At 46.0% G+C, this 22059-nt stretch overlaps 1 protein-coding gene across 1 annotated transcript in view; it reads left to right on the top strand.

The window, feature by feature from the left end:
* The window catches only part of LOC147092853 (solute carrier family 22 member 6-A-like), an 89284-nt gene that overhangs the window by 27285 nt on the left and 39940 nt on the right, over positions 1-22059 (top strand). The window contains exons 3-4 of the mRNA XM_085976110.1: positions 5578-5732; positions 20212-20380. Of these exons, the coding sequence (XP_085832236.1) occupies positions 5578-5732; positions 20212-20380 (324 nt within the window). The remainder of the gene's footprint in view (positions 1-5577; positions 5733-20211; positions 20381-22059) is intronic.

Genomic DNA, 22059 nt, shown 5'->3' with positions numbered 1-22059 from the left:
CTCTATCAAAGCTTATTTAAAGACCTCAATTGGGTCACCCCTCATCCTTCTTTTTTCAAGAGAAAAGAGGCCCGGCCTGTTCATCCTTTCCTGATAGGTATACCTTCGCATTTCTGGTATCATCCTTGTAAATCTTCTCTGCACCCTCTCCAGTGCTCTTCATATCCTTTTTATAAATTCAGCTTACCGCCCCACACAGGAAGTGGAGCGCAATCTCGGGCACTCCACTTCCTTGGGGGGTGGTAACCGAGGCGAAGTCGGGGCGTGATCAGCAGCGCTCGGCAGAGACTCCGCAGAGCGCTACTGCATTTCAACGTCCCTCCCCTTCAGTTAAAGCGCACTCTGCAGGGCCTCTGATGGCCCCAACAAGGCCACCAGGGTGGTGTGGTGCTGTGGCCGCAGCCCGGCACCAAGACGCAGTGCCGGGCTACGCAGTGGCAGCCAAGAACACGCCACCATGGAGGGCCGACCTGGCGCACGGCCATAAAAAGAAATGGCAGCGCGGGCTGCAGCCACACCTCCCCTTTAAATACCGCCCCGCGAGTGGAGGTCAGCCCAGTTCGAGACACGCGAGGCTGGCGCTGACATCGCCTGCGGCTGCCTCACAGGTCGGAGCTGAATTTCTGCTGCGGGGCGGTAAAGGGTCGGGCCGCACGCCGATGATGCCATCGCCGGCGGCCTGGGGCACTACCGGCGGGGGCGCAACACTATCTCATAGCGCCTCAGCAACGCCCCGCAGAATTTCTCAGGAGGTGCTTTTTTCGCCCCCCCCCACCCCGGCGACAAGCCCTTTGTGCCCCGTTAGCGCCCCCGGAGGCGCTAACGGCAGGCGCAAAGGAACCAGTATTGCAATCTCTAAATCATACTGTCCACAACATACAAACAACGATGATAAAAACCCAGGCCAGTTTGGGGGAACAAACTGGATAATTATCCGTGACCTCCTCAGGCGGTTAAAACCAATCCAGGGGATCTCATTGTCCCTGATTTACATTACAGGATACATAACTTTTGTACGATGTGATCTCCGCCCCAGCTAGAAACAGGTCCAGCTCTCGCATGAAGAAATTAAGCAAATAAGCATTCAACGCTCAAGCAGGTTACCTGTTTGACAGGCTCACTATTCTCTGGGAAAAGATGAACTGCCTATCATCTAACCTAGTTCGGCCACATAACATTTAAGTACGACCCCTGGTCCTCCCTAACCTATCCAGTTGAAATAGTTGGTCCACAAATGCACAATCTAGTCCCTTATAAACCTCGATCAAATTTCCCGAGTCTACACTTTTCTAAAATATACAGATCCAGCTCTTTGAGCCTCTCCGGGTATCGATGGTGCTTTAGACTGCAAATTAATCTTGTGACCCTTCCAAAGCTTCAGTAACCCCATCATGTGAAGATATTACAATAGTATTGTAACTGAGACCTAAACAAGTTATGATACAAGGACAAAATGGTATTCTTTATTTTATAGTGAATTGTCCAGTGATTGCAACCTAGAACTCTGTGTGCTTTATTACTGCTTCAAGACATTGGTCATGGACCTTTAAAGATTGATTCACTAAAACACCCTGAACTCTTTCTTTCACAAATTGCTTTTAATTCTGTTCCCTGTAGGGTGTGTGTATGTTCAGCATTAGACCTGCCCACATGCATGACACTCCGCTTTTCTAAGTTAAACATCATTTGCCAAACTCGGGCCGAATCTCCTAACACATCAAGACCTACTTACAGTACCTGAGCATCCCCCACAGTCCTAACTCTTGCACATACCTTGGTATCATTCACAAACTTGTGGATCATTCCCCCAACATCTACATCTAGATCATCAATGAAAATAGTTAATACCAAAGATCTTAACCGTACCCTGCGGGGCACCAATGGTAACTGGTTTCCAAGTAGATACAAATCCACCGACAACCTCTTTCAGGCTTCCATAGGAAGCTGTATCCCAGTAAGGAGTCAGCTCCTTTAGGAAAGGAGGTGGGAAAATTGGAATAAAGGCCACTCCATACCCACTGTAGCTGTGACAATTCAATGGAGGCTCACAGTGCGCTGATAGCTGTTATTTAAATCTCTGTAAGCTAGAAAGGTCCTGTACAACACCAATTAAACACTGCACAGAACACACTCCAAACATTAACCATGGGAGTAATTTTAACACCCCACGACGGGCGGGAGAGGGTCGGGGGTTAAATTGGCATATATGTGAAACCCGATCCAACCCGCCGCGAACTCACCTACTTCCGTTTTAACCATGGCGGGTTTGGGGGTGTCTGAGTAAACCACACTGGAGAGGTGGGTCCATTATTATAATATGTTAATGAGGCTCTGTTCCTGAGATTTTGACGGCAACAGGCCAGGTTTCCCAGGGCTCGGGAAACTCAGCAGCTAAACGGAGGCGGGACATGCCAGATAAATGCAGGTAAATGCTTTTAGAAACATAGAAGATAGGAACAGGAGTAGGCCATTCGGCCCCTGGAGCCTGCTCCGCCATTCAATGTGATCATGGCTGATCATCCAAACTCAGTACCCTGTCCCTGCTTTCTCCCCATATCCCTTGATTCCTTTAGCCTTAAGAAATATATCTAACTCCTTCTTGAATATATTTAATGAATTGGCCTCAACTGCCTTCTGTGGTAGAGAATTCCACAGGTTCACCACTCTCTGGGTGAAGAAATTCCTCCTCATCTCTGTCCTAAATGGCGTACCCCTTATCCTTAGACTGTGGCTGCTGGTTCTGGACTCCCCGACCATCGGGAACATCCTTCCTGCATCTAGTCTGTCTAGTCCTGTTAGAATTTTATAAGTTTCAATGAGATCCCCTCTCATTCTTCTAACCTCCAGCAAGTATAAGCCCAATCGACCCAATCTCTCATCATACGTCATTCCTGCTATCCCAGGTATCAGTCTGGTGAATCTTTGCTGCACTACCTCCATGGCAAGAATATCCTTCCTCAGATAAGGCGACCAAAACTGCACACAATACAAGGTGTGGTCTCACCAAGGCCCTGTACAACTGCAGCAAGACATCCTTGCTCCTGTACTCGAATCCTCTCGCTACGAAGGCCAACATACCATTTGCCTTCTTAACCGCCTGCTGCACCTGCATGCTTACCTTCAGTGACTGGTGTACAAGGACACCCAGGTCTCGTTGCACTTCCCCTTCTCCCAATCTATTGCCATTCAAATAATAATCTGCCTTCCTGTTTTTGCCACCAAAGTGGATGACCTCGCATTTATCCACATTATACTGCATCTGCCATGCAACTGCCCAATCACCCAACCTGTCCAAATCATACTGGAGTTTCTCGGCATCCTCCTCACAGCACACACGCCCACCCAGCTTTGTGTCATCTGCAAACTTGGAGATATTACATCTAGTTCCCTTGTCTAGATCATTAATATATATTGTGAATAGCTGGGGTCCTAGCACCGATCCCTGCGGTACCCCACTAGTCACTGCCTGCCACTCAGAAAAAGACCCGTTTATTCCAACTGTTTGCTTCCTGTCTACCAACCAGTTCTCTATCCAAGTCAGTACCTTGCTCCCAATCCCATGTGCCTTAACTTTACACGCTAATCTCTAATGCGCGACCTTATCGAAAGCCTTCTGAAAGTCCAAATACACCACATCCACTGGTTCTCCCTTATCTATTCTACCAGTTACATCCTCAAAAAATTCCAGTAGATTAGTCAAGCACGACTTACCTTTTGTAAATCCATGTTAACTTTGTCCGATCCTGTCACTGTTTTCCAAGTGCTCTGCTATTACATCTTTTATAATGGACTCTAGCATTTTCCCCACTACCGATGTCAGGCTTACCAGTCTATAATTCCCCGTTTTCTCTCTACCACCTTTTTTGAACAGTGGGGTAACATTAGCTACCCTCCAATCCATGGGAACTGTTCCAGAGTCTATCGAATTTTGGAAGATGACCAGCAATGCATCTACTATTTCTAGGGTCACTTCCTTAAGTACCCTAGCATGTAGATTATCAGGCCCTGGGGATTTATCGGCCTTCAATCCCGTCAATTTTCTAACACCATTTCCCTACAAATACTGATTTCATTCAGTTCCTCCCTCTCATTAGACCCCATGTTCCCCGACATCTCTGGGAGGTTATTTGTGTCCTCCTTTGTGAAGACAGAATCAAAGTATGTATTTAATTGGTCTTCCATTTCTTTGCTCCCCATTATAAATTCCCCTGATTCTGACTGCAAGGGACCTACGCTTGACTTCACCAATCTTTTTCTCTTCACATATCTATAGAAGCTTTTACAGTCAGTTTTTATGTTCCCTGCAAGCTTACTCTCGTACTCTATTTTCCCTTTCTTAATTAATCCCTTTGTCTTCCTTTGCTGAATCCTAAACTACTCCCAATCCTCAGGTTTGCTGCTTTTTTTGGCCAATTTATATGTCCTCTCCTTGGATCTTATGCTATCCCTAATTTCCCTTGTTAGCCACGGTTGAGTCACCTTTGAATGTTTGCCATTGCCTATCCACCATCAACCCATTGAGTAACATTCCCCAATCCATCCTACCCAACTCGCGCCTCATACCATCGTAGTTACCTTTATTTAAATTCAGGACCCTAGTCTCTGAGTCAACTACTTCACTCGCCATCTTAATGAAGAATTCTATCATATTATGATCGCTCCGCCCCAAGGGGCCTCGCACAACAAGATTGCTAATTAATCCTTTCTCATTACATAATACCCAGTCTAAGATGGCCTGATCTCTAGTTGGTTCCTCAACATATTGGTCCAGGAAACGATCCCGTATACATTCCAGGAATTCCTCCTCCACAGTACCGTTACTAATTTAGTTAGCCCAATCTATATGTAGATTAAAGTCACCCATGATAACTGCTGTGCCCTTATTGCACGCGTCTCTAATTTCCCATTTGATGCCATCCCCAACCTCCGCATTACTGTTTGGAGGTCTGTATACAACCCCCACTAACGTTTTCTGCCCCTTGGTATTTCTCAGTTCTACCCATACAGATTCCACATCATCAGAGCTAATATCCTTCTTTATTATTGTGTTAATCCCCTCTTTAGCCAGCAATGCTACCCCACCTCCTTTTCCTTTTTGCCTCTTTCCTGAATATTGAATACCCCTTTCCACCACGGCTGTGGGCCAGGAGGAGCAGGAGTGCTTCCCCCGGCCCCTCAAGCAAACCTTGTGCCGCGACTGTTCGACCACCCCCCCACATCAACCCGCGATGTTTCCCGGTCGCATGGGACCATCCACAAGGGTCCCCGGCTGCAGCCTTCTACCACAGGCTTTCCTTCAATCGTGCCAGCTGCCAGGCGGGAAACGGAGTAAAAAAATTCTAATGAGGTCCTGCCATTAAATTAGGCAGGAATTCCATGCTGCTAGCATTTTGCGAGAATCACATTCACTCAAACACGTGCCCCCGCTCCCTCCCCATAAATATTGAGGCCCATGTCACCAGACAGGGTCACAGCAGACAAGTGAGTCACGTACCAATATTGTAAAGTAACACTGTTAAAACTGTAATAGCAAGGGTATCTTTTTCTTAATGTTTATCCTGTCTTTACTATTGTTAGGTATGGGCGGCGGACTCTCCTGCTCTGGTGCAGCTTCCAGCTAGCAGTCTCTGGAACATGCGGGGCTTTCTCCTCCTCCTTCCCCTTGTTCTGCTTCTGGAGGTTTTTATGTGGAATGGCACTGTCAGGGGTCATATTCAACACCTACACTTTTGGTAAGTGAATTACTTTATGGCCTAGAAATTGGAGGTTTTAGCGCTGGTCGTTAAGGCCCGTTTTGGTGAAAAAATGGCGGCCGCCTCACTTCCGCACGTTTCCGGCAGGTCTCGCAGCGGCCGCCATTTTCGGCAGGTCAGCAGCACTGCCGTTGCCTGTGCTCATGGCAAGTATTTTAATTAGCAGGAGCGTGAAGTCAATCGCCGTGCAACGTCGAATTGATGCACATTTATCCATTTTGGAGATCGCCACTCCTCTTACCACCCTCTCCAAAGCATGCCCGTGCGTGCAGTCGTTGACAGCGCAGAGAGGCAGAAGAAAGAGGCAGTGAGCTATGACCCGTACAGTAAACAGGTGCTGGTAACTATGGAGAGCTCAGACTATGTAACTGGAGTGAAAACTGCTTCCAATGAGATGCATCAAATCTCCCCCGATCAGTCAAACATTATAGGAGGTAAATACTTTTAAAATAAAATATACTGTACTACAGTTGTAAGAATCTCAAGGAAAAAAATCAAAGCTGCATTTCTTTAAATTTTATACACTGGGTTTTCAAATTTAGGAACTGATAAAATAATATGCAAAGTTTGGAAGTCTGTTTTTAAAAGGCTTAACACCATATTCTCACCAAGAGTTCTTCAAAAGTCTGCTGTTGTTAACAATTTAATTGAACTCTCTTCTGCACCATTTACACCAGTAAACTCCTGACCAAGAGGTTCATGTTCCCCTTTTCTTTAATTTATTTCCATTGATGTCTCACGCAATGGTTTAAGGACATCTATGCCACAGTCTTTATGTGGTGTTTCCAGTCTCAGTCCATCCAGATCTGAGCCTGTGCTTTAAGAGCCACTCACCAGAGAGTGAATCCCCTATGCGATATGCAGGCTAGTGCACTGTCACTGCTAGCTGCAAGACGGTGCATCCCCATCCTTCTACCCCTCCCCCTCCAGCACCATGGTGGAGCACAAACCTGCACACAGCAACCATTTGAGTGAAAGATCTGTGGAGTTATGGCAGCCAGCGAAGGTGGGCGCACCAGGCAGTCTGGTACCCATTTGTGGACCCCTCATAAGACCCAGACAAATATCCACGAAAGCAAGAGGGGAGCTGTGGACAAACAAATGCCTCATAATGTGCCACAACGCTCCAACCCTACAAGGGCCATCAGCTGACTCGATAGCAAAACCCAGGAGCCGTCACCAAATGATCCGACGCTTTGCCCAAGAACATCGCACCAATTCTTCAGACGCAACCTTCAGCCTCCTGCTGAGGTTAGCACCCGAAAGAGCGTGTTGCACAGGAGATTCTCCGCTCCGCTCATGTAAATCAGCAGGCAGCACCAAAATACCAGTGCTGCCTGCGCTCTTCTTGCGGGTGGCCAATGGTTGTGGCACTGGCTGCTTTCTGACCTAAACGAATTAGAGCCTTTTTGTGTTTGCCTCAAGCCCAATGAAGGCAAAAGGAGTCCTTCAGATAATCTGGCGAGGATACATTTGAACCCAACTACGAGAGATAAAAGATCAAGTCCAATGTAGTCTAGTCATCCAGTCCTATTGGAAACCACTATAAATCTTTGAAAGTTAAAATGGGAAAATGCAACTCATGGTTTGGCACTGGGCCATACAGACTCTCCAGTGTGGCATGAAGCCATACAGAGTAGAAGTCATACAGGATACCTACCTCTTGTATGAGGTGATCTCCGCCCCAGCCAGAAACAGGTCCAGCTCCCTCTTGAAGTAATACAGTGAATCAGCATCCCCCAATCCCTGCAGGACATCACCGGTAGCTGGTCTCTAAGCAGATCCGAATCCATTGACTACAATTTTTTGTCTACAGACATTTAGCCAATACTCAACCCATTGCAGCAGATTACCACTAATTCCACAAGATTCTATCTTGTAGCGGAGCCCTTTGTGACGAACCTTATCGAAAGCTTTCTGAAACTCTAGGTATAGACAGTGTCTACTGCGTCACCCTCATCCATTAACCTTGTGACTTCTTCAAAAATTTCAATCAAATTTGTAAGACACAACCTTCTTTTCCAGAAACTGTTGGATGTCTCTGACAGGGCCTTCTATAGCTAAGTGGTCATATAGGGCGTCCCTAATGTTTCCCTCCAGCATCTTACATATTACTGAAGTCAAGCTATAGTTACCCAATTCTGCCTTATCACCTTTTTTAAAAAGTGGAACTATGTTAGCATCTTTCCAGTCTCTGACTTCAGCGAGCTATTAAAGATACGGGCAAGGGGCTCACATAGCCCATTTCCTTAAGGACACTGAGGTGAATACAATTAGGGCTGGCAGCCCGATCTATTTTAAGGTTCCTTATTCTATTTAAGATGATATTCTCATCTATCTTAATAGGAACATCGAAATTGCTAGATGAGAAAAGACCACGGTCCATCTAGTTTGACTTCTACCATCCTGGTAGTCACATGATACAATGATAATGGAGTTATGGACTAATCATTGCAATCAATCTCTATCAATTAGTCTACAACAGACCCAGACATGACATGAGGGAAATCCCAGTAGTAGAGACATTTGGGAAACATAGGTCCAAAATCACCTGTTCCTCCCAAACATGCAATTGACAATTTTACTGTTAACAGCCACACTTTACAGAGAATATACAGCAAAGAAACAGGCCATTCGGCCCAACAGGTCTATATCGGTGTATATAATCCACACAAGCCTCCTTCCACCTTACTTCATCTCACCCTATTAACATATCCTTCTATTCCTTTCTCCCTCATGCACTTATCTAGTTTCCCCTTAAATGCATCTATGCTATACGCTTCAACCACACTCTGTGATGTAAAAAGACTACTGAGCGCTTGGTTTGAGTATAAAACAAGGCTTTAATCAACTGTTTCAAAACCATGAGCTTTCTAGTTACATCATTAGTTCCCCTGGTTACAGAAACATCCTGAGCAAGCTGGGCCCACACCCAAGTATTTATAATCCTTGAATGGCACCACCAGCTGGCCGCCCAGTGTTACTTCATGAGTCATGATAAGATTCATGACACTCTGTGGTAGCAGGTTCCACATTCTCACCACTCTCTGAGTAAAGAAGTTTCTCCTGAATTTCTTATTGGATTTTTTTACTGCCTGCAGCGAAGCTGGACTGGTCCCAACTTCTTGTCCCTCGCAGCTTATGGCTGCTGGTTAGGGACTTCTGTCTTTTGGCTTCTCCCTGACTCGGGAGGCTGCCCTATTCCACTGGAAAGTGGGTGACCATACTTTCTTGGGCTGGGGTACCCGAAGAGACCTCCTAGGGAGTGTCGCTGGTGGGGCTACCCTGGCGAGCGGACCCTTAGCTCGGGTCACAGTCCTTGCTGGCTGGGGACCTTCTCCTTCGGGTCCCTCCCTTCCCAAACCTGGGCTGGGTACAGGCAATCCCTCACCACCAGCTGCCGGTGGCTGAGAGTCTTCCCCTTCAGGTCTAAAACCTGGTTCAGGCTCCTCCCCGAAGTCGCATAGGAGAGGGGGAGTGGTCTGGACAGAGGACGGAATGGCTCCTCCCCTAACACAAGCCACAGCGCCTGCCTGTGCAGCCTGTGAGCTTGTACCTGCTGCAGGCTGAGGATTTCTAAGCTCAGGTTCAATCCCAGCTGCCTGTTTCTCTGCCTCCAGCTTAAACAATTTGCATTGTTTAATATAACTAGCAGCCTGCCAGTAACCCTGTTCTAACTTCTTTCTCCTTACCAGGGCGGCCTTAAAGGCGGAATCTTGGGCTTGGACCTGCTTTTGGTCCGGGGCCAAAGCTATCTCCTGTGTGCCTCCCTTGTCCTGAATTGCTGCTACCGGACCTGCTCTACAGGGGTCCCAGAACTCTCCTTCCCTGTCCCCCTGCTTGGCTACCTCATTGGTCTTGTGGTTACCCTCTCACGTGGTATGGAGGGATCCTAAACCTATGGCCAAAGGTTTTGACCTTTCCCCAGCCTGCTCGTTCCCTGTGGGTCCCATTAAGCTAAATGGGACCTTGTTATACCGGGGTGAATTGGTCAGGTCTTCCGAGTAGACCACCGTGCTGGAAGCTCCAGTGTCCACTGAATATCTCCCCTGCACCGTCTTCACCCCCATCTTATCATAGGGCCTGCTCCCCTCAGCATTTTTGCGGGGACACAGGTCGACAGGCTGCGCTGGCTCTAATCAGTGCTGGGAGTGGGATGGGGCAGACGGGGTCAAAGCACCGGTGGTGGCTGCTACGCTCCCCTGGCCAGTCAAAAGAGACCGTAGGGACTGTAAAACTGACTCGATCGCAGCGGGAGGGATATCTGGCCCTGCCTTTTGGGCTGGGTCTGTGGGATCCTTTCCCTTGTTATCTTTCCAGGGATTCTTACAGACTTTTCTCCAGTGATCGTCTTTCCCGCACCCATAACAATTTAACTTAGCCTGGGAGGGACAGTTCCCCTCCTGGTGCCACTCTTTCTTACTCTGGCTCCCTGGTTTAACCTCATGGACTTTTCCCTTGGGTTGAGGCGTCGCGATACACCTCAGGTTTCTAAATGCTACTGTGAGCCGGCGGATCACCGCCTCTTCGGTGGTCTGGGGGTTTCGGGGGTCAAACCAAGCCGCGACCTGGGCTTGGATCTGGGGTAGGCTGTTTGTCATAATACAACGGAGCCAGTGAGTCAATTGGACTGAGTTCAGTGCTGCCCGCCCTGGCATTCCCGGGCATGCGCTCCAGTAGACTGGCCACAGCCTGTCTGCGAATGCCTGCGGGGACTCCCCTGGGAGCTGCACTGTTCTTTCTACCCGGGCGAACGGACTACCATCATTGAGTCCCATGGCCTCCAATATTTCATTCCTCAGATCCTCATAATCCTCCTGCCCCCTTTTGCACTCGCCAGATAGGGCCTGGAGGAGATCACCACCCAGGGAAAACAGCAGTATTTTTGCTTGCTCTGCGTCATCGCAGTCATTAACACAAGCTGCTTGTTCTATCTCCCTGAAGTGCAGTGAGGGGTCTCCCTTTTTAGTGAGCTTGGGGATGTGGCTAACCATGTCCCTGAGCTGGTGGGTGCCATACGGCACCACAAACTGATTCTAGATGGCCCCTGGGTCATCTTCATCAATGGGCGGACCGTACCTCCGTTGTCGGAGGGGGTACACTGGTCCTGGTCCCGGCCTATCTAGCGGGGCCTGCTGTGCTTCCTCTACCACCTCATCCTCCACCCCCCTTTGCTGCCAGAGTTCCTGAAAGCTCGGAGCTGTGGGTGGCGGTCGTGAGACCTCTGATTCCCTAACCAACCTTGTTCTGGGTGTTGCCTGTGGAACGGTTCTATTTGGGTTGCCGGTAAAGTCCGACTGACCTGTCTTCGGGCTGATAAGACATATCATCCCCTTTGCCCTCTTTAAAGCCATATTCAAACTTTCTATCTCTTCCCTACAGGGGCCATGATCTGCTTCCTCAAACCCTTGGTCGCAGGCCAGCTTATACGCTGCCTTTACCTCCCTAACCTTTTCCTCCTGCTCTTTTACTTCTTGTATTAGGCGGGTGATCTCCTCCCGCACCCTCATCTCATTGCTCTTGGCCTCTGCAACTAGGCACTTCAGGTACTCTAATTCGTACCTCGTGTGGCTTTTGCCCTCACTAAACTGGTCCACCAGGCGCTCTATCTTGGCCTGGTATTCTTCAATCTCCATTTCCTTATCCCAACTCTCTGCTTTAACTTCCCTAAGCCTGCGGGTAACTTCCCCAAGCTTGCGGGTACACCACAAACAGATCAGTGTGATAAAAAGAAAACCAATAACTGCTGCTCTCTCCAGACCCAGATCACCGTCTGCTACATCGCATACTGTTGCTGACGGTCCTGCCGCAGTCGCCATTTTGTAGAAAAAGGAGGGGGGGGTTGGTGGGGTTTATGTCTGGCCAGTCAGAAGTATCTGAGCTGCTCCAGGCCCCGTGCGGTTTCGAATCGCTTCCCTTTTCTGGTTCTGACCAGCGGACTTATTTCAGTAGCGATATAGACAAAACGAGACTCGTGGTTGGGTGCAAAGAAGACCAGTAGTTATTGAAATAAAGAATTAATTGCTGTACAGTGAAAATAATTATGAATACAGCACACTTTTACTTAATACAGCACACCTTTGCTTAATACAGCACACTTTTGCTTAATACAGCACACCTTTGCTTAATACAGCACACCTTTGCTTAATACAGCACACCTTTGCTTAATACAGCACACCTTTGCTTAATACAGCACACCTTTGCTTAATACAGCACACTTTTACATAATACAACACACCTTTGCTTAATGGGGAGGAGAAACGGACACATCGAGGGAAAATTGACTAAAATTACAATTTAACAAGATTTCCCTTTAATTCCCACCCCTTATACCTAACTAGGTTGCCTTGTAATGGGCCAGAAAATCTATGCTCACCAGTGAACGCCTGCTCCGTGCCCCTGCGGTCTGTCCTTTTATTCTTCACCGCCCCGAAGTAGAGATACCCCAGTAATTCAAAAGTAACTGCTGGTATTCCACTTCTTTGGGCGGGCTTGGAGCTGTTCCTCTGGTAGGCAGGGCATTGGAGGCAAGGCGGCAGAGAGAGAATGGCTTCCTGAGGGGCTATCTTTATACCCCATTGAGAGCCGTTATCTTTGCGCCCAAATCTGGATGTATCTGGGCTATACAAAAGGGACCGATCTGTCCCCATTGACTGTAATGGGTTTGAATGTGTTTCCCATTCGTTTAACTGTTTGTGCTCAGTTTAAAATGTCTCACTGATTCCTCAAGTGCTGGACAAGCAAATCCTTAAGTGTTCAGTCAACAGTACTCAAGTGCTTTGTAAACAATCCATTGTCCTGTGGTCACTGCCTAACCGCAACTGATTGACAGCTTCAAGTGCTTAAGCTCTTGAGTCAACATTGTAGAGAGCTCGTGTAAACAAACAATCCTTTGTTCCATTTGAACTTCCTAAACCGCAGTTGATTGACAGTTTTAAGTACCTCAAGTACTTCAGCCATTGATGGGAGATGTACAGACAGGCTGTCTTTGTCTTCTGCCACGAGGCCTGACAGCCATTTTTGATGCCCTGGGTTTTTAAGGTACATTCCAACCAGGTTTTCTTTAATCAAATAATCTTCGGGGGCTGCAGAAATTTTCCGAAATATTGCGAACCTTACACATCTCCATCTTAAATGGGCGACCCCTTATTCTGAGACTATGCCCCCTCGTTCTAGATTCCCTGACGAGGGGAAACATCCTCTCAGCATCGACCCTGTCTAACCCCCTCAGAATCTTATATGTTTCAATAGGATCACCTCTCATTCTTCTAAACTCCAATGAGTATAGGCCCAGCCTGCTCAACCTTTCCCCATAAGACAACCCTTCCATCCCAGGAATCAACCTAGTGAACCTTCTCTGAACTGCTTCCAATGCAAGTATATCCCTCCTTAAATAAGGAGACCAAAAATGTACGCAGTACTCCAGGTGTGGTCTCACCAGCGCCCTGCACAGTTGTAGCAAGACTTCCCTACTTTTATACTCTATCTCCCTTGAAATAAAGGCCAACATTCCATTTGCCTTCCTAATTACTTGCTGCACCTGCATGTTAACTTTTTGTGTTTCATGTACGAGGACACCCAAATTCCTCTGTACCACCGCATACTGTAGTCTTTCTCCATTTAAATAATATTTTTCTTTTCTATTCTTCCTACCAAAGTGGATAACTTCACATTTTCCCACATTATACTCCATCTGCCAAATTCTTACCCACTCACTTAACCTATCTATATCCCTTTGCAGACTCTTTGGGCTGGATTTTACTAGCCCTGAGGAGGTGGGTTTGGAGGCAGGACTGCTGGGAAAATCAAAAAGAATGGGAGCAGGTCCCGAACCCGCTCCCAACCCACCTCCAACCAATCTTCCCGGGAGTTGGGTCCCCGATTTGCACAGGGACCCGACTCCTAGCAGCGGGAAGAGGATTATAGTCACTTAACTGCCTGTTAACAGGTAGTTAACAGGCAGTTAAGAGTTTTTTTCCCATTTTGCGACTTCTGCTGCGGACTGCCTGACGTCGGGGAACCACGTCAGGGTAAGTGAGGCGTGTTGTGGGTCTGTTGTAATGTTTGTGTATAGATGACAGCTGCAGAAGTGGTGTGAAGAATGCAATGGGACACTGGTGAGTATTAGAGGTAAGGAAATGTTGGGAAAGTCATTTTTAATGTGTTTAGATTTTTCTGTAGGGGACAAGCTTTGAAGTGTTTGTGTGGCCTCACCTCATTGGAAGAAGTGACAGATCACTTCTGTACCCTCACCTGCAGCTGCCATCTGTTTTAACCTAAGGAGAGAGTCATTGGAGAGCCTCGATGCAAGGGTTCACCTTTGTACAGTGATTGTCAGTGTTTGACAGCACCTCAATGCTGTCAAACACTGTCAAATCATCTGTCAAAAATAGGTGGTTCATGTCCCTTTAAGAAAACCGGCAGATGAAGCATCATCAACTGACGTCATCTGACACCGGCTTTCCCTTGATTGGCCAGCAAACCCGCAGAGCGGGCTTAACAAGGCCAATCAGGGGAAAATACCGTCGGACGTCGCTGGGGGCTGGACTAGAACTCGGAAGGCAGCAGTCCCACCCCCAACTCGCCTCAGTAAGTAAATTCCAGCCCTTTATGTCCTCCTCACAACTTGCTTTCCCACCTATCTTTGATTTGTCCGCAAATTTGGCTACAATACACTCGCTTCCTTCATCCAAGTCATTAATATAGATTGAAAATAGTTGAGGCCTCAGCACTGATTCCTGTGGCACCTCACTAGTTACAGATTGCCATCCTGAAAATGACCCATTTATCCCGACTCTCTGTTTTCTGTTAGTTAGCCAATCCTCTATCCAATCTAATATATTACCCCCAACACCATGAGCTCTTATCTTATGCAGTAACCTTTTATGTGGCACCTTGTCGAATGACTTTTGGACATCCAAATACACTACATCTACTGGTTCCCATTTATCCACCCTGCTCGTTACCTCCTCAAAGAATTAGAATAGATTTGTCAAACACGATTGCCCTTTCATACAATCAAACAGAGTCAACATGGTTTTATTATGATTTTCTAAATGGTCAGGGACAGGACGGTGTGACTACGAGTGAGGCAGGTACGGGGATCCAGGAGGTAGAGCTGGAGGAGCCGCAGCCCTTGCTCTTGTCCAGCAGGTTCGAGGTTCTTACTCCCTGTGGGGACGGGAGCAGGGACTGCAGGGAGGATGAGCAACCTGGCCACAGCACCGTGGAATGGGGGGCCATTCAAGAGGGGTGAGTAACTAGAAATGTTGTAGTGGTAGGGGGATAGTATTATTAGGGGGATAGATAGAGTTCTCTGCAGCCGAGAGCGAGAGTCCCGAAGGCTGTGTTGCCTACCCGGTGCCAGGGTTAAGGACATCTCCTCTGGGCTGGAAAGAAACTTGCAGTGGGAGGGGGTGGATCCAGTTGTCGTGGTCCATGTTGGTACAAACGACGTAGATAGGACTAGGAAGCCGGTTCTGTTAAAGGAGTATGAGCAGCTAGGGATCAAATTAAAAAACAGAACCTCAAGGGTAATAATCTCTGGATTATTAGCTGAGCCACGAGCGAATTTGGCTAGGACAAATAAAATTAGAGAGTTAAATGCGTGGCTCAAAGACTGGTGTGGGAGAAATGGGTTTTGCTTCCTGGGACACTGGCACCAGTACTGGGGCAGGAGGGAGCTGTTCCGTTGGGACGGGCTTCACTTGGCCAGTGCTGGGACTAGAGTCCTGGCGGATCATATAACTAGGGCTGTAGAGAGGGCTTTAAACTGACTAGTGGGGGGGAGGTTCCTAGAGAGCAAATAATAAAAATGACAACAGAGAAGGTCATAGACTTAGGTAGCAGTGGGGAAATTAAAAACCAGAGCGTGTCAGGAAGGGGCAGAAGGTATGGAGTAAAAGGTAAAGTAATAAAAAGGGCAAAAGCAGGAACTAAGTGTCACAAAACATATTTGAAAGTTCTCTATCTGAATGCACGTAGCATTCATAACAAAATAGACGAGTTAATGGCACAAATAACTACATATGGGTATGATCTTGTGGCCATTACAGAAACATGGCTGCAGGGTGACAATGCCTGGGAATTAAACATACCAGGTTATTTAACGATCAGGAAGGACAGGCAGGAAGGAAGGGGAGGTGGGGTGGCTATGTTAATAAAGGAAGGAATCACTGTAATACAGAGAAATGGTATTGGGTCAAAAGATCAGGATAATGAAACAGTTTGGGTGGAGATAAGGATTAATAAGGGGAAAAAAACACTAGTGGGCGTAGTCTATAGGCCTCCGAACAGTTGCAACTCTGTTGGACGGAGTATCAATCAGGAAATAGTTGAGGCTTGTAATAAGGGAACATCTATAATTATGGGGGATTTTAACTATCATATTAATTGGACAAATCAAATTGGGCAGGGCTGCCTTGAGGATGAGTTCATTGAGTGTATTAGGGATGGGTTTCTTGAGCAGTATGTAACTGAACCAACCAGGGGGCAAGCAACCTTAGATCTGGTCCTGTGTAACGAGACAGGATTAATTAAAAATGTCCTAGTAAAGGATCCCCTTGGAATGAGTGACCATAACATGGTTGAATTCCATATTCAATTAGAGGGTGAGAAGGTTGGATTTCAAACAAGCGTGCTAAGCTTGAATAAAGGAGACTATGAAGGTATGAGAGCGGAATTGAGTAGAGTGGATTGGGAAAATAGATTAACGGGTAAGACGATACATGATCAGTGGTGTACATTTAAGGAGTTATTTTACAACTTCCAAAAAATATATATTCCACTGAGAAGAAAAGGGTGTAAAAGAAGACAGCCATCCGTGGCTAAGTAAAGAAATTAAGGATAGTATTCGACTAAAAACAAGGGCATATAAGGTAGCCAAATCTAATGGGAGGATAGAGGATTGGGAAAACGTTAAAAGACAGCAAAAAATAAGAAAAAGATTGATTAAGAAAGGGAAGATAGATTATGAAAGTAAATTAGCAAAAAATATAAAAACAGATAGTAAGAGTTTTTATAGTTATATAAAAAGAAAAAGGGTGGCTAAAGTAAATGTTGGTCCCTTAGAGGATGAGACCGGGAAATTAATGGTGGGAAATATGGAGATGGCAAAAACACTGAATATTTTATATCAGTCTTTACAGTAGAGGACACTAAGAATATCCCAACACTGGACAAACAGGGGGCTATAGGGGGGGAGGAGCTAAACACGATCAAAATCACTAAGGAAGCGGTACTCGGTAAAATAATGGGACTCAAGGCGGATAAATCACCTGGACCTGATGGCTTACATCCTAGGGTCTTGAGGGAAGTGGCGGTAGGGATTGTGGATGCATTGGTAATAATTTTCCAAAACTCCCTGGACTCAGCAAAGGTCCCGGCAGACTGGAAAACTGCTAATGTAACACCCTTATTTAAAAAGGGCAGGAGACAGAAGGCTGGAAACTATAGACCGGTTAGCCGAACATCTGTGGTAGGTAAAATTTTGGAGTCCATTATTAAGGAGACAGTAACAGGACATTTGGATAATCATCATTTAATAGGACAAAGTCAGCATGGTTTTATGAAGGGGAAGTCATGTTTGACAAATTTGCTGGAGTTCTTTGAGGAAGTAACATATAGGGTGGATAAAGGGGAACCAGTGGACGTAGTGTATTTAGACTTCCAAAAGGCATTTGACAAGGTGCCACACAAAAGATTATTGCTTAAGATAAAAAATCACAGGATTGGGGGTAATATTCTGGCATGGATAGAGGATTGGCTATCTAACAGAAGGCAGAGAGTTGGGATAAATGGTTCATTCTCAGAATGGCAATCAGTAACTAGTGGTGTTCCGCAGGGGTTGGTGCTGGGTCCCCAACTCTTTACAATCTATATTAACGATTTGGAGGAGGGGACCGAGTGTAACATATCAAAGTTTGCAGATGATACTAAGATGGGAGGGAAAGTAGTGAGTGAGGAGGACATAAAAAACCTGCAAGGGGACATAGACAGGCTAAGTAAGTGGGCAGAGATTTGGCAAATGGAATACAATACTGGAAAGTGTGAGGTTATGCACTTTGGCAGGAAAAATCGTAGAGCAAGTTATTATCTTAATGGCAAGAAACTGGAAAGTACTGAAGTACAAAGGGATCTGGGGGTCCTGGTGCACGAAACTCAAAAGGTTAGTATGCAGGTGCAGCAAGTGATTAAGAAGGCCAATGGAATGTTGGCTTTCATTGCTAGGGGGATAGAATATAAAAATAGGGAGGTATTGCTTCAGTTGTACAAGGTATTGGTGAGACCGCACCTGGAATACTGCATACAGTTTTGGTGTCCATACTTAAGAAAAGACATACTTGCTCTCGAGTCAGTACAAAGAAGGTTCACTCGGTTAATCCCGGGGATGAGGGGATGGACATATGAGGGGATGGACATATGAGGAGAGGTTGAGTAGATTGGGACTCTACTCATTGGAGTTCAGAAGAATGAGAGGCAATCTTATTGAAACATATAAGATTGTGAAGGGGTTGGATCGGGTGGATGCGGGGAGGATGTTCCCGATGATGGGTGAAACTAGAACTAGGGGGCATAGTCTTAGAATAAGGGGCTGCTCTTTCAAAACTGAGATGAGGAGGAACTACTTCACTCAGAGGGTGGTAGGTCAATGGAATATGCTGCCCCAAAAAGCTGTAGAAGCTACATCATTACATAAATTTAAAACAGAAATAGACAGTTTCCTAGAAGTAAAGGGAATTAAGGGTTATGGGGAGCGGGCAGGAATTTGGACATGAGTCTAGGTTCGGATCGGGCATGGCCCTGTGGGTAGCGGAGCGGGCCCAGGGGCCGTGTATTTCGTGTGTCTAATTCTGTTAGATTCAGGAGATGGTTCTGTGATAGTAGATTGGCGGTTAGGATCAGATCAGCCATGATCTTATTAAATGGCGGAGCAGGCTCGAGGGGCCGATTCGCCTACTCCTGCTCCTATTTCTTATGTTCTTATGTTCTTATGCCCTGCTACTACTTCCTTAATAATGGATTTGAGCATTTTGCCAATGACAGATGTTAGGCTAACTGGCCTATAGTTTCCTGCTTTCTGTCTCCCTCCTTTTTTGAATAAGGGCGTTACATTTGTGGTTTTCCAATCCGCTGGGACTTTTCCAGAGTCAAGGGAATTTTGGAAGATTACAACCAATGCACCCACTATCTCTGTAGCCAATTCTTTTAAGACCCTAGGATACAGGCCATCAGGTCCAGGGGACTTGTCAGCCATTAGACCCATAGGTTTGCCTAGCACTTTTTCTCTTGTGGTAGTGATTGTTTTAAGTTCCTCCCTCCATTTTGCCCCTTGATTTTCTACTATTACTGTTTTTAGTGTCCTCTAATGTGAAGACAGATACAAAATATTTTCTTTCAATTTGATACCATCCTTAACTTCCTTGGTTAGCCCTGGTTGGTTCATCCTTCTCTTCGAGTTTTTCTTTCTCACTGAAATATATCTTTGTTGAGAGTCATGAAATAATCTCTTTAAATGTCTGCCACTGCTTTTCTACTGTCTTACCTTCTAATCTATTTTCCCAGTCCACTTTAGCCAACTCTCTCCTCATACCTTTGTAATTGCCTTTATTTAAGTTTAATACTCTAGTTTCAGACCCAAGTTTCTCACCTTCAAACTGAATGTGGAATTCTATCATGTTCTGATCACTCTGCCCTAGAGGATCCTTTACTGTGAGATCATTAATTAATCCTGTTTCATTACACATTACCAGATCTAAAATAGCCTGTTCCCTGGTCGGTTCCACAATGTATTGTTCCAAGAAACTGTCCAGAAACACTCTATGAACTCGTCCTCAAGGCTGCTTTTGCCAATTTGATTTGTCCAATCCATATAAAGATTAAAATCACCCATGAGTATTGCAAATAGGCGAAGACAGCACTGCTTGTGGGCCAGGAGGGGCCGGAGTGCCTCCCCTCGGCCCCCCAAGTTCTCTCCCCATCAGAACCCCCCCCTTCACCATACAAAGGCTCCCAGGAACAGACCCCTCCCTGGAAGTGAGTGTTGTGGATGCAGAATGGGCTATGTAGGGAAAAAAATCAGCCAAGGCCCCTATACTTGCTCACTATGTAGTGACCCCTGCTAGAAAGTGACTGACTGAGTGTGTGCATGGATATCAGATGAAGACTGGATCAAGCTCACCCATGATGTCTAACATAATCAACTAACTTACCAATATTCACTTTCAAGGTCACATATGAAGATTGACCATTTGGGTGAAGTACCGGAGGGTTTTCCCAGCATGTGTGGGCACCTTCAGGACAGAACTTGTGCTATTAATGTGTTACTGTGTCTTATTCACACTGAAGCACCTCATATAGTTTCCATTAAAAGTACATGTGCTGTAAGCCAGTCCATCAGTTGCCAGCTCAATATCAGCAGTTTACTTTAGTGTCTTCATCTTTCTTTTATTCCCCCCAGCTGTTGAATGGATCTCAACTAGAATCCGAACTTCTGTTGTAACTGTTATGAATTATTCTTATACCTTGGGTCAACTCGTCCTGGCTGGCTTAGCGTACGGAATTCAAGATTGGCGTTGGCTTCAGTTTGCTGTGTCTGCACCATTTTTCATCATTTTCCTCTACTCATGGTAAAGTCAGATACAAATGATCTTCTCTTTTTACAGAACTATAGCAATAATTATCTATCTCTATTAATACTGCGATTCCTGTGATTTTGCTCATAGTGAGTTTAAGGATATGTTGTTTCAAATGATATGTTGTGCACAATCCATATATATATATAAATAATAATATCTTAATAGAAATCTTGCTTGTGCATGCTCTTCCTGTCCAAAACTTTACTTCTTGTTTTTATAATTTTTGGTCACACTTTAATGTCAGCTTTTAACATTAAAACTTTGTTAAGGAACCAATAAAATCACGCAAAATAACTTTTTCCAAAAAAATTATCCTCCATTTTTCCTCAGAATGTCCAAAATAAGTTTTAAACAATTATTTTTCAAAAATTAACTATTTATTTCACAATAGCATGATTAAATTTGATCTCTGAGGTAGAGCTGGGTGTCACTAGCGTACATGTGGAACTTGACATGATGTTTTCAGATGATGTCGCAGCATGTAGATGAGAAATAGGAGGGGATCAAGGATAGATCCTTGAGGGACTCCAGAGGTAACGGTGCGGGAGTGGGAAGAGCAGCCATGCAGATGATTCTCTGGCTAGATAGAATGGAACCAGGCGAGGGCAGGTCGACTCAGCTGGACAACAGAGGCGAGACGTTGGAGGAGGGCGGTGTGGTCAACCGTGTCAAAGGCTGCAGATAGGCTGAGAAAGATAAGGACAGTGCGTCACAGTCACATAGGATGTCATTTGTGACTGATTGGGGCCGTTTCAATGCTGTAGCGGGGCGGAGCGTGATTGGAGAAGTTCAAATAAGGAGTTGCGGAAGGTTTGGGAATGTGACGGTCAAGGACTTTGGAGAGGAAAGGGAGGTTGGAGATTAAATGGTAGTTTGCAAGGACAGAGGGGTCAAGGATGGGTTTTTTTTTTTTAGGAGTGGGGAGATGACGGCAGATTTAAAAGGGAAGTGGACACTATGAAAGGAGAGGGAACCGGTAACAATATCAGCTAGCACGGGGACCAGGAAGGGAAGCTAGATGGCCAACAGTTTAGTGGGAATAAGGTCGCAAGAACAGGAGATGAGGTTCCTGGACAAGGTCAGCTTGGAGAGGGCATGAGGGGAGATAGGAGAGAAACGAGAGAAAGATGAGAGTTCGGGCTAGGGCAGGGGCAACCTTGGGGGAAGTTTGACCCGGTGAGCATGGGGAAGGGATGGATGCGGCAAAGGCAGCTGAATGGATGATCTCAATCTTAGAGACAAAGAAGTCCATTAGCTCCTCGCATGTGTTGTTGGAAGTGAGGGTGGAGAAGGAAGGGGAGAGGGATTTAAGAAGGCGGTTGGTAGTGGAGAGGAGATGCCAGTTTCAGAGATGAGATACAGATGTAGAAGCAGAAATAAGATGATGACAGATACAGGTAGGAGATACACCACATGACAGCCACTATATTAAAAGTGTTCCATTTAGTACACACTTGCTATCATACTTCAGACATCACAGGTCATATTTAGTTTCCTCTCACTTGTTGTGACCAATGCGTGATCTGCCATACTATATATTAAAAGTCTTGCATACAGTGCGTATTTCCTGTACACACTTACTGTGTCATGATTTTTCAGTCACACTTTTGCTTTCAACACTGTTAATTGGCTCAGAGTAAAGCAGCAGCAAGTCAGAACTGAAGAGGTAG

Source organism: Somniosus microcephalus, unplaced genomic scaffold (assembly GCF_052327205.1).
Source record: "Somniosus microcephalus isolate GS21.2 unplaced genomic scaffold, FLI_Smic_1.0 unresolved_chr2, whole genome shotgun sequence".
In the NCBI taxonomy this organism is placed as follows: Eukaryota; Metazoa; Chordata; class Chondrichthyes; order Squaliformes; family Somniosidae; genus Somniosus; species Somniosus microcephalus.
Note: the sequence above shows the minus strand (reverse complement) of the source record. Positions and strands in the feature narration are given on the sequence as shown.